Source organism: Ptychodera flava, chromosome 18, assembly GCF_041260155.1.
Source record: "Ptychodera flava strain L36383 chromosome 18, AS_Pfla_20210202, whole genome shotgun sequence".
NCBI classification, from domain to species: Eukaryota; Metazoa; Hemichordata; class Enteropneusta; family Ptychoderidae; genus Ptychodera; species Ptychodera flava.
This window is the reverse complement of record NC_091945.1, coordinates 28,818,810-28,831,308: the sequence shown is the minus strand read 5'-3', so window position 1 is coordinate 28,831,308 and position 12,499 is coordinate 28,818,810. Positions and strand designations below refer to the sequence as shown.

General features: G+C 35.8%; 2 protein-coding genes across 12 annotated transcripts in view; one reads left to right on the top strand and one right to left on the bottom strand.

Annotated features, from left to right (window-relative positions):
- LOC139117309 (extended synaptotagmin-2-like) overlaps positions 1–12,499 on the top strand; it is a 70,505-nt gene that overhangs the window by 30,848 nt on the left and 27,158 nt on the right. For all 10 annotated transcript variants that reach the window (XM_070680308.1, XM_070680313.1, XM_070680314.1 and 7 more), the window contains exons 5-11: positions 7,591–7,657; positions 8,185–8,274; positions 8,767–8,822; positions 9,167–9,287; positions 9,820–9,919; positions 10,351–10,421; positions 11,050–11,135. In XM_070680308.1, coding sequence (XP_070536409.1) covers positions 7,591–7,657; positions 8,185–8,274; positions 8,767–8,822; positions 9,167–9,287; positions 9,820–9,919; positions 10,351–10,421; positions 11,050–11,135 — 591 coding nt within the window. The remainder of the gene's footprint in view (positions 1–7,590; positions 7,658–8,184; positions 8,275–8,766; positions 8,823–9,166; positions 9,288–9,819; positions 9,920–10,350; positions 10,422–11,049; positions 11,136–12,499) is intronic.
- On the bottom strand, positions 1,406–5,382 carry LOC139117312 (pancreatic lipase-related protein 2-like). 2 transcript variants are annotated; one of them, XM_070680317.1, is made up of 7 exons: positions 5,291–5,382; positions 4,752–4,834; positions 3,953–4,245; positions 3,278–3,506; positions 2,669–2,805; positions 2,437–2,503; positions 1,406–1,823 (listed from the first exon to the last, which is right to left on the bottom strand). In XM_070680317.1, exons 2-7 carry the CDS (start codon positions 4,792–4,794, stop codon positions 1,609–1,611), a joined length of 984 nt encoding a protein of 327 aa, XP_070536418.1. In that variant the 5' UTR covers positions 4,795–4,834; positions 5,291–5,382; the 3' UTR covers positions 1,406–1,608. The 2 variants fall into 2 exon arrangements, with proteins under 2 accessions (XP_070536418.1, XP_070536417.1); XM_070680316.1 differs by having other exon boundaries at positions 4,752–4,831; positions 5,291–5,379.

The window sequence follows — 12,499 nt, the reverse complement described above, 5'->3', positions numbered from 1 at the left end:
TTGAATACAAAGGAATGCCCCCTTGACCAAATATGGGCATATTTAGATTACAGGTGACTGTATACTTTTAAAGTTGTGGCGCAGTGGCTAAGACTGCCATTTCATGATCCGAAGATTGTCTATTAAACCAAAAATCAGGCTGGAGTACAGTACGTACCAGACCCCTATTTGTATACTAGTATATGCTGCTTGTAGCCTCGTCTACCATGCAAGTGTAGAAAGGCCCATAACATCAGCTAGAGAGGGCTGTAAGAGAGTATGGCAAGGCACTTTGTCCTTGCTTAATTTTTAACCCATATGGGTATGCAGTTTTATATGGGGGTACTTGTCATTCTGTTTTTGGCATATCTGCTGAAGGGTTGACCATTGGAATACTGGTATAGTTACAATCAGAATCATACTGTGATCGGTACAGTATATTTCAATAATTCATATGGCAACCATACTGTAACATTAGAAATCATAGCTCTATACAGATTATTTCCAATCAGTATCAAATAATTTTGTCCTGCAGGGCAAAATTACTGAGCTCCTATTTAGCAAAGTATGATTTTAGGCAAAATTGTGTAAATTCTGGTAATTTTATGGTGAAAAAATGACAGCCAGTCTACAGAGGAAAATTTTAGTTCCAGAAAATTCCCCTTATTTCATCAGTAGTATTGAGAAGCAGTGTAGTACTGGAATAGTTTTTACACTGTGAGACAGATCTAACATCTTAACAGATATTAATAAATGACAACTTTTGTTCTTTTGTCTCCTTGATTTGGTGTCTTCACATTTTGCAAATTTAGCAGTGCTGAAATCTTGCAGTGCGTGTCAGTGTATGATATCATATATGTACACAAATGTAGATAAACATATGTTTGCAACACACCAGAAAGTATACCATATGTTCATAGACAGACTCCTACTAGCCGTGTGTATGTGACGTACCTCTCCACATTATGTATAGAGGACATCACTGATGCTCCACTGTCTATTCTTTGTCATGTAATACATGCAACTGACTTTCCATTCATAGTCATACACTTCTTAGTTTTGTCTCTGCATATGTAACTTGTTGACACTCACTGAGATCATATCAGGTACCTTTTCCAATCCCAATTTTCAATATATACAATTTAAATACAACTTTTGAAAGATATTATATTGTGGAAAGAATGATGTGTAATGATCAAAATTTGTACATAAGTATCGGTCGGATTGAACAGGTACTGTCCCTCTCATAAGTCAATGAAAGTAATTTATCTTCTCACACATACAATAGGTCTGCCATGAAGAAAGTGGGTGATAAATTCAACACTGGCATACTGGTTTGTTCCATAAAGCTCACCATTACTGTGTCAACTCAGTTGCATGTAACACATAGTCAGGTTTTGTGAAAGTGTCACAACAACAAATCCAATACTTTGTGCTAGGTTTATTTGCATCTAGAATCACCGTGACAAAATTACACTTGACATATATAAGATTGCTTGACAAGCTTTGAATCAATTTTGAATCACACAAACCCACTGTAGGGGTCCCTCACCCTGCTTTAGCAACTTTTATGTCCAGAATTAACATTTCAAAATATCAGTCAAAAGCGATGATGACATAAACATCTCCTTAACCCAGACAGTATGGCACGGAATCAGAGGTCTCCAGGTAGTAAACACCTTGATTATCTGGTGTGGCAGGGTGTCCCATGTAGTTACACCCCCTGGTACCACAGTCATTGCAGTTAGACCATTGCTCCAGTTCACATGGGTAGGCTGTGAACTTGCAGCTTGGGGTAATAGAATGCAGGTAATACTCAACAGCTCTTGTGTGATCACAAACCTCTGTGGACGGAAACAAAAGGCCAACATTATGTGTGTGTTTTTGCCCATAACGTTTCAGTGAAACTAACATGAATCTGCAGTTTCTGCAGGCTTTTAATAGCCACATTGAACTTTGTGCATTTTGGTATGGGCCACCAAAGCAGGATAAGTAACCTAATTAACATGTACTCATAGGTTTATATAACAGTTGTAAAGCAAACACAGACTTGATCCCAATGCTGATTGGCTGATTTTGCTTGTGGGAGTGGTTTGTTATGTTAAGTAAGGTGGAGCCATATAATTAACATCCAATCAGCACACTGATATTCCACGGTTGATTTCTTCGTGGTCCCTCCACAAATCCCTCTGTGCATATGATTAGCATAATCATGGCCATTTCCTTTCATTTGAAAGACAATTACAGTATCTTGCAAAAGTTCAATCATGTTGAATATAGTTTTTACTATGCTAGGAGTTTACTGTTTCAAGTCAACATGAAATTCTGCTTTTTTCATTAACATATATTTCCAATCTGAAGAGAAAAACTTCATTGCAGTGTTGATTTTTTAGTGGGAGAGGGGAGATGTTTGGAAAGGGAAGGCAAAGTGGGGTTTTGTAATGACTTTTCACTTACCACTACCAACCCTATCACAGCCTGGTTGATCCTTACCACCATTTGGGTAGAAATCAACATGTCCACACTGCAGTATCAAAAAAAAAATAACATCAGTGAAATTAACATTTGTTAGTATCATACGTGAATTAGTTATGATGTAGACGCAATATTATCGATACCATATCTAATTATTGAAAAGTACAGGAAACTTAAAATGTACAAAGTAGAAGAAACAAGGAATAATTTATACCTCTTGGTATATTCCAAGACCAAGTTCAATGAGTCTTTCAGCATCGGTGTGTATCACATCAACAAACTGTGCATCTCTTGGGTCAAGGCGAACCAATACATGCTCATCTTCAAAGTTAGGGCCTGCTGGGTCCAGACCTGTTTGTGTATACATTATGAAAGCAATTGAAATTTTTCAAAACGTGAAAAATTCTTTTATTCTGGTATTTTCAAGGAAGATGTCAAAGGAAATCTGATTGTAAGAGGCATATAATTCAACAGCCATTATTGTTATTTGTAAAATGCAAATGTTGTCTCCCACTTGATAAAAATAAATTTGCCCAGCTTTTGAAGTACTGCATTATTTCTAATTTTAAAACCAAGGACATATTGTATAATGTATCACAAATAATAGTACAATTTTTTGAATGACCAATGTAGTTTGCTGGAAGCCACATACTAAAATACTGTACAAACTAGCATGTAACCTGTGTAATACGTGAACTTGACTGTCAGCATAGTATTTCCACCGCTGCTCAACTTGCAGGTACCATGAAACTATTGAACAAGTCTGGAAACTACTCTCGCCTTTACTTATAATCTGATGTAACTCGCAACTTATAATACTCACCTGTGATTCTCCCCAGGAATGGAGTTCCTTCGCCAAAGTAGCCACAGCAATGCCCACCAAGACTGTGGCCAACACAGTACATGTCTCCGAATGTCTGACCAGTTTGCGTATACAAGAATTTAGCAAAGAGATCACTTTCAGCACCCACTATTCTGGTGTTGGCTACAGACTGGAAATACCCAGCTCTGGCACCTCCTGACCAATCGACCAAGAAAACATTATAATCATTCTGAAAAAAATATATGAGCCTAATCAGACCATAAACTGCAAATTGACTGAGGTGACACAACTATGGCATAAGAGAAAACACACATTTGATAATTTCAGAAATTGATAATATCAAAAATATATTTCATGACTTTATTTACCAAAAGAGATGAAAGTCGAATTTTTTTGTGTTAATCAGTTGACTTTTCCTGCATATTTTTTTCCCATTTGAAATGCATATATTTGAAATGTACTCGAACTGTGCACTATATTTGAAATACACATGCTAAAATGTTGCATCTTTTTATAAAGTTGGCGCTTTGCTTGTTAGAATTTTCTTTATGAATGCAGTGTGGATTATAATGTATATGATAAATGGCAGCCAATGACTAGATCACCAGTTGTACTTCCACTTCCACCTTGAAAATATGATCACCTCTTTTCTCATGAAGCAATCAGACCACTTACAAAATCCAGCAGAGCATCTTTCACGTTATGCATCCAGAATATATCTCCATGGTTCAACCATCCATGGATGATGAACACAGACATTCTCTGTGCGTCAAAATTGGAAGCTTCAAGGGCCTCTGGCTTGTGGCGGTCAAGAAACTGTCCAGTGTTGTAGTTCTGTCTGGTGAACAACTGGAAAGCTGTGCCAACCGTGGCTGGGTCTTCCGGCAGCTGGTTGGTGTTGTCATATGGTGGATCATTGGTGAAACATCGGTCGTCCAACTCTGGGTAACACACAGTGTCAGCCATGCCTACATGCATTTACCCAGTAATGTCAAACGATACAACAAGATAAAAGTTGTGAGATTGTAGTTTTCAGAAAGTTTAATTATAATCACAAGATACAATTGTAATGTACTGTACATTGTCACTATTTTCATAAGGGATGAATAACTTCCCCACCTAGATGTCAGGCCTGACTTTCCGATAACTTACCAGAGCTATCCCTATATATAGGGGTTTAGGCCTGGAAGTGTTAAACTTCAATGCATTTCGTCGAAATGTGAATACATAACATATCGCAGTTGCACACAAAACTGTCAAATATCCAAGCAGAGTGAAAACACAAAACAGCTATGAACAGTCATTCGGTGTTTAAACAATTTACGCTGAGCAGTAACAAGACTTACAATATGAAACTATAACATAAACATTATAGTTGTTTCACCTTTTTGTGGAGCCCTTTCATTTGCATTTCAATCTAAAGTTTGAAATGTTTAAGGCACTGTGGCAGAGAAGTTTGAAAAGTCGTACTCACCCAGAGTGGCAAGAGACAGCAGAGCACAGAGACTCAAAATCATCTTCAGAAATTTAGTTATAGAACCAGCTGTCTGATACCTGCTAGTAAAAAGTTTCCAAATTTGTAATAAAAGACTACAGTAGGTGTCACTGTTATTTCAAGATCTGCAAAGTTATATGCATATATACATTGTCAGAGGAAGCAATTGTGGGGTTTGTGTGCTCCAGGAAAGTCCACCTTGACTTTCAAAAGCAAGGGAAACTGATCGCAAATGGTATCCTGGGACGGGAATTTGATGCACACTGTGTCTAGAATTTAAATTGATGCCAAGTCCCAAATTGTCTATATGTAGCCTCTATATTCCCTACCCTGGGGTATTTGAAGTATTGTTATAACCTGTGGATGGGGAATTTGACATGGCTACGAAAAAATAAAAAATTGCCCTATTAGACCCGCATTCCCCATTTGAAAACATTGATAGATCTGTGCATGAATACAATGAAAAGTGCAGTGCTCAGTGGAAATCCACAACATAGCAAAAAGTCCTTGCAACTCACGTGTAACTCAAACAGGAGCCTCCGTTTTATGAGATGTACACCACAACCAGTGACCAAACTTGAACTGGCTGTGCAACACTCTCAAGTCTTAAGCCAGGATGGATGGGAATTCAACATATTGTCCAAAGATAATATAATAAAAATGTGTATTTACACAGGCTTACTATCTCTTCGACAGGCAGTCACCAGTTGTCCCATTTTTTCAAATTTTTTTGTCACGTAACTCTAACAACATCATTTTTCAAGAATTGTAGAACTAGAAGTAACATTTTAAATTTTTACCACAATAAACACCTTCAATAAAAGGTAATATTCTAAAGCAAATAATTTCATTTGATATTACTGTAAAAATGAGCAAATCTTCTCAAAAGTCTGAGTTGTTAATTTGAAATTATATAGTATTGATCTCTATATTTATGCAAAAAAGTATATGTAAATTCCTATGTGTGTTTTTGTAGTCAAGTTGGTGAAAGTTTTTTTTTTCTGTGCATCACCACTGTTTTATATCCTATACATACTTTGAAATGAATGTTGCAGCCCTTCTGGTACAAGGGACTGTGTGTTTATAAACTCTGGTAATGTCATGTTAGGGAAACATAAATCACTTCTTTGATGATCAAAGCAAAATTTTGATCATTGTTGAATGTACTTCCTGGTGAATTTCAGTCCCTGCACTAATGAATTACACCTTAGTAGAGAGCATATGGGAGATATGTCCACATAACTAGGTCAAAAATGATTGGACCAATAACTAGGTCCAAAATATTTGTTTTTCTCAGTATATCCGATAAAACATGTATATTCTGAAGCATGTAGAGTGCATTGCATGGCCCAGACTTGTAAATACAACAGGATATATAGTTTGTAGTAGTTTTGAGCATTATAGTGTCCGTGGTGATGTCAATATGATTAAAATATTCTTTGTATTCAAGGCACATTACAAACATGTGTGACTTCAGTGACATGAGAAAGTTCACAAGGATTTCAAAAGCAGAGCCTGTAATGAATATATAAAGTAAAATGTTGTCACAAGTGATAGTTATTAATGCACTAATAATGACACATGTTCATACACAATGCTGCAGTTGACCAGACTTTGCTAAAATTAAGCATCCAATAGGTGAAACTCAGAATTCAAATGGACCACAGTACAAACAAACCCACATATGCAAATACACATAGAAATAATGTGTATTGCCATTTGTACACATGATTTTGTTTGGTACTGCCATCACGTGATCTTTTTTGGCATACTGAGTATGTGGAACACTGCATCTTATTTATTCCAGAGTAGAACCATTTACAAGATATATCACCATAACCAGGGCAAATGATGATATTTATCTATCTAATAACAACAAGTGTCAAACATTAACTGAAAACTGATGATTTATAAAGTGAATGTCCTTTTTTTGACGGGTTAAGCAAACACTTACATATCTGAATGTATATGCATTTACTGGGGTTAAGTACGTAATGTTCCTATCAGTGTGTAAGTGTATACACTACCAGTATGACATCCAGTCAGAGCTCAGAAGTTAGCAAACATGTGGTCCTTAGTAGCCCTTTATCATCATCAGTTACATTGTCCTTCAACCAAGAATACTGGGAAAATTAAATATCTGTCCAGAGATCCCAAAACTCTTCGTTGCACAGGTATTAACTGGTCCAAGGCAGGTAGCAAAACAAATCCATGGAACTTTGCCTTCAAAATATTGGCTGTCCATGATTTACTTAATATCACACGCATTCAGATATTTACATATAAAACGTAGCATTTTTGCCGAGTTCTGGGTAAAATACCAACTATGCAATTGTTGACTACAAGAAGTAAACATTTGGCTATTCCCTCAGGCCTGATGCAGTTATGTTGATATATATTTGATGTGATATTGAAGGAAATTTCAAATTGTCAGATTATCTTTGATAATTTGTTATCTCACTCAATTTTTTTTTACTCCCATTTATTCAGCACATCATAATGTACTCTGCATATTGGGATTTCTTTTTTGTCAATAAATACTCAAGTGACCTTATTTTTCTTTGGTGACCTCTGTCATCACAACATGTAATATATTTTATTGAACCATCCATAAATTCAGACAAATTGTATTTGTTTACTTGTACATCTATAGAATGATGTATTCGATGATGTGAGGGAATTGAAGTCCATTTGAATGGGAAGAGTTGACAAGAAAGGTTCTTGTTGATTGGTTGTTGAATTATCAGTGTACTGTAAAAATGTCTGTCATTGGACAGTAGCATTATCAAGTAACTGTACAATTTTCTATCTTATCTAGTTATGCTGGTGATTGCGACATCGAAGTGGGTCTGTCACGTGTGAAAGCTGGTATCGAAGATGTGCAGGTGTGTGAGCTCACAATTTTATGCACAGCCTTTAGTGATGTCATCCTGTTCTCCAGCTGGATACACAGCCAGCACGTACTGCCCCTATATTCTTATTGTTGATGTTATGGGAATAAACTGTGAATAAAGATAAAATTTTGAAGGGATGATTGTAGTGATCAGGATCTACAAAATGCAGCTGTGATGTCAGAAAAGACAAAGTGGCCATCAAATGTGACAATAATTATGTTTGGAAGCAAACATTGTCAGGGGTAGTATTTTTCCAATGATAGGAACAAGAATGATCTCACATTGACATTGTACCATTAGTGTACTTAGACTTGGTGCTGCTTAGAATGACAGTTTACTGAGATTTGAAAGGGATATGTGACTGTGGAATTATGTTGACATCTAAAATATTTATGAAATTTAATCAAACTAGCTCCTATTAGGATATGTTGGATTGCCAGGGAGATTTTATTGTATCCCAATTTTTTACCCAATACTGTCTTTATTTATCTTCATCTTTTTATTTGTACCTCTTTCAGCTACATGGCACTGTACGGATTGAGATGAAGCCTCTCATTAGTACAGTTCCTCTGATTGGTGCAATGACAGTCTACTTCCTGAATATGCCTGTATGTGACCAATAGTCAGCCTTGTTATAAATATGCAAGAGTATCATTATTTACCTTATATGGCAGTATCACATGATTATTTTAAATCGATCACAGTGCCAGAGTTGCCTCAATCTTCCCAAGTGACAGCATCTCATGGTCTAATCATGACTCATGTAGTTTTGCATCAAAAGAAATTATGTATAGGTCCACTTGAGGTGAATTATTTAATGGCCACATTATTGGCAAACCTTCATAGTGCGTTGGTTACTGTTTGGAATAACAGTTTCATGTGATTGTGATAGACAATCTACTTTTCTTAGCTATTCTAAGCAACTTTGGCACACTCTAGAAGGAGCTATGCTTTGGGCAGCACTTTTGTATGTTGAAATACCAATTTCAACAAACATGTCACAGCTTCAATGGTTACTAAAATTAAAGTTAATGACACAAACTTAATTGATTTAATCTTCTATTAAAACAATAGTTTTTGCCATGTTCTTCATTTAACAGGAGTTAGACTTCAACATGACAAATATTGCTAACATCCTTGACATTCCTGGTTTGAGGTAAGTCACTTCCATTCCTACAGTTATATAATACTTTGTACATTTTCTGCATAACCAATTAGACACACACTTTTATATACCCATCAATTGCCTATTATCATATGCAAAACTGAAACACCCACACAATTAGGTCATATCAAATCCATGAAATTCAACTTGTGAGTCTGCCATGTAAGTACAGGTGAAAAATCTTTGTCTAGCTCATGAAATTATATTTCCATGTTGAAAACCATTCCTACATGTAGCTCTGACAAAAGAAGCGACTGAAGGGAAAATAGAGGGCACACTGTCATAACTTTGTCTGTCCATGTTTATGAATATCCCTGTCTATTTTATCCCTCTAGTGGCATACTGAGGAATATCATTGAAGATCAGTTGAGTCAGTTCTTGGTCTTACCTAACAGACTGGTAATACCAATAACCAAAGATATCGAACTCCTCAAGTTGAAGTTCCCCATGCCAAAGGTATTACCCTCAATGAAATTTAATCATTCTGTGCTAGCTTTCTTTACTATGGACACTTTAAAGAAAGAAACGGTTGGATGTGAAATGAATTGACATGTATATGTTAATTTCTCATGATGTTACTTGGTAGACAGGCAAGATGCAAAGTTTAGAGGAATACAGAGCTGTAATTCAAATTTTCCAAACTTTTAGAACAAAGACAAAATGACTTTGTTTTCACTGATAAAATCATTTATATTGATATTCATTCTGAGAATTTATACATATTGGATTTTTATGATTTTCTCAAATGATAGATTTTTAGTCATTAACTAAAAATTTGAAAAAAAAAATACTTTTGACCAAAAATTTGTTCCTTCCCTTTTGCACTGATCAAGCAATTAAGATGCCCCAAGTATTTCCCAGTGAAAAGTATGATTGCTGTCCATTATCTCTGAATGGTGACACTTATATAGCTGTGCTTGCCATTTTCTTCTCACCTGATACCAGTGAAATGTGTCAAACATACTGCACTGATATTACCTTTTCCCAGGGTGTATTGCGTATTGGAGTTGAGGAAGCCAAAAATCTGATGAAGAAAGACATTGCTGTCTTTTCTAAAGGTTCTTCTGATCCATACTGTATCTTGCATGGTAAGTCAATATAGCCTGTTAATTTTGATGGTGTTCTGTATTAGAAAGCAAACCATTGTTGTCTATGAAGTCACTAAACTGAGAGAACATGAAAGCCTGTATCTCATAATATATGTAGATTTTTCAGTTTTTCTGGCAAGCCTATGCTACTTCATGCAAATACCAGAAATATTGTCAAAACTTACTCAAATGTACAATTCTTTGCCTTAAAGTTTTCAGTGTTGGGAGAATTTTCAGTTCGAGTAAGTCAATAACCATTGGTTACCACAATGCTGTTTAAAGTGGTATGTGTATTAGAAATTTGGCCTTTGAACCTGACCTCTTGATGACCTATGATGGAATGGAATCACCCCAGAGCAGGGTTCAAAAGCTCAAAGGATAAAATAACCACATATTAGTATTTCTCATGGAACTTCACACACGCATTTCAGTTGGTGGTCAGAAGTTCAAGACGGAAACCATCAGTTCAACTGTCAATCCTAAATGGGAAAAATACTTTGAGGTGAGAATGAATCCTTCTCAAGCAGCTGTCGAGAAAAAGTTGAGATCAGAAGATATACCGGTACACCGTTTGCAGTGTAACTTTGATAACTTGTGTACAAAACTTTTATCCATGTTAAACCCTTTCAGGCCTGACTCTCAGATAACTTACAAGAGCTACCACTATATATTAACCCTATGAGCGTCAAAGTCTATTTTTGTCCCCTACATAAAATAAACCCTGTCAATTTTTCTCAGATTTTTGCCAAAATTTTGAGAAAAAACTGTAGCCAATGAAATGTGATGTCCATTTGCTCCAAAATTATCAAAAAATTACAGAAAAATTCATTAAAATTGGTAAAATTTTGCACTAAAATTTTGGCGGGAGAAAATTACAGCGCTCAAAGGGTTAAGGGGTTTAGGCCTGAGAGGGTTAACTATCACTAATTGTAATAAAAGTATAGCACATTAGGATCAGTCTGTAAACGGTCAATGTGGTGCTCTCTGTCACTCTAGTGGTGATTTTTAATAGGAATTCACAGAGAAAATATCACCCATCTATTACAGAGCAACCTTAATTTTTGCACGGCGTTGACTGTATCATCAGGGTATACACAAAACAATTATGTCATGATCAAATTTCATTTTAGGCTATAGTGGATGAACCTCTGGGCCAAGTTGTGGATATTGAACTGTGGGATGAAGATAAGGGTTCCAAAGATGAATCATTGGGCGTGTAAGTAAACACATTCTTGCTTTCCCTGCAAGGGCAAGAGAGATCATAATTGTACTCAAGATTTCAGTCTTGGAACCTGTTTATACCCACAACTTACCTGGTGTGTGCAGTGTTTTTTGCCATCTGGATCACTTTATAGCAATCTGTATATTAAGTACTCATGCGTGTGTTCCCATTTTGCTGTTAGTTAGTGTTAACCCATATTGTACTACACCAGTTGCTGGCATTTTGATGTCTGTGTGCCACATAGTCTGCCATGCATGTGCTATCGTGATGTTTATGAGTCTGTACCGGCTTTCATCCAGCACATCTAATATCTATGTCAGCATGGTTTTGCAGCAGGAAAGTACGGTAACAATGTATGCTGTGGGTACTTTGCAATATTTGACATAGCTCCCCTTATTCAGGAAAACAGTTTAGCACTTTGGTTTATGTTGCACAAGTGTTCCAGGAATCTGCACAAGTTTAAAAATTTGAAAAACACAGTTTGTAAGTTTGTGTGCTTAAATGAATCACTTTGAAAAAAAAATAATTTTCCAAATATCTCTTCTGTAATCAGTATTTTTGAGAATTGATCACAGTACTCTGCGTGTGATTGTTTGTTTTGCCATATTTTTTATGTTTTAACTAATTCATAACCCCACTGATGTAAATCATCTGTATCCAGCTACAGCTGATTAAACCACTTTTTTCTTTTCTTTCTGACTAAAGCTACGAATTCCATCAATCTTACCTCCTGAAGAAGTTTAACTGCACCCAACCTCTAATTCTAACATTAACACTACAAGATGACTCAGCTGCTGTATATATTTTTTACATGTGAGATTCTGAAGGGTTATTCAGCTATTTGAAAAAACCTACCAGAATTAGAATACAATCTGCATTTTACCAAAGATGTATTTGTTTTGATCTCTATCAACAACTTTTGCAATATTGATTATAGAAATGAAAAGATGCTGTTTTATCAAGACAAACACAAAATTTATCTCCTTTAAAGTGAAAATTGTCATTCACACATCCTTGAGAATAATTGTTCAATTTGTACAGCCTTTGCATAGAAGACAAATGATAACACCATGAATTTTTGGTGATTGACAAAATGCATAACAAAAGAAAAGTATTTCAGTTGTACATAAAATTGCCACTCTTACTTTTCTATGAGAGTATAGCCAGTAATACTGACTTAAAACCAGAATGTCTCTATTACAAATTGATTGATTCATTTAGCTTATTATCACAGCACGATTTCATCATTTCTTCCTTATTTTACCTGTTGAATTTTGAGTTTAGTGTTAGAAATTTCAACAAAATATTTGGTAAGCCGATAGCAGCCCTTTGATACACTAGAGTAGATTGAGTGACAA

Excerpts from the sequence above, each read along its gene's own strand:
- LOC139117312 (XM_070680317.1), bottom strand. The coding sequence starts at position 4,794 with ATGATTTTGAGTCTCTGTGCTCTGCTGTCTCTTGCCACTCTGG. Across the intron at positions 3,507-3,952 it reads AAGATGCTCTGCTGGATTTT|AATGATTATAATGTTTTCTT; the intron begins GTAAGTGGTCTG and ends TATTTTTTTCAG. Across the intron at positions 2,806-3,277 it reads ATTCCTGGGGAGAATCACAG|GTCTGGACCCAGCAGGCCCT; the intron begins GTGAGTATTATA and ends ATACACAAACAG.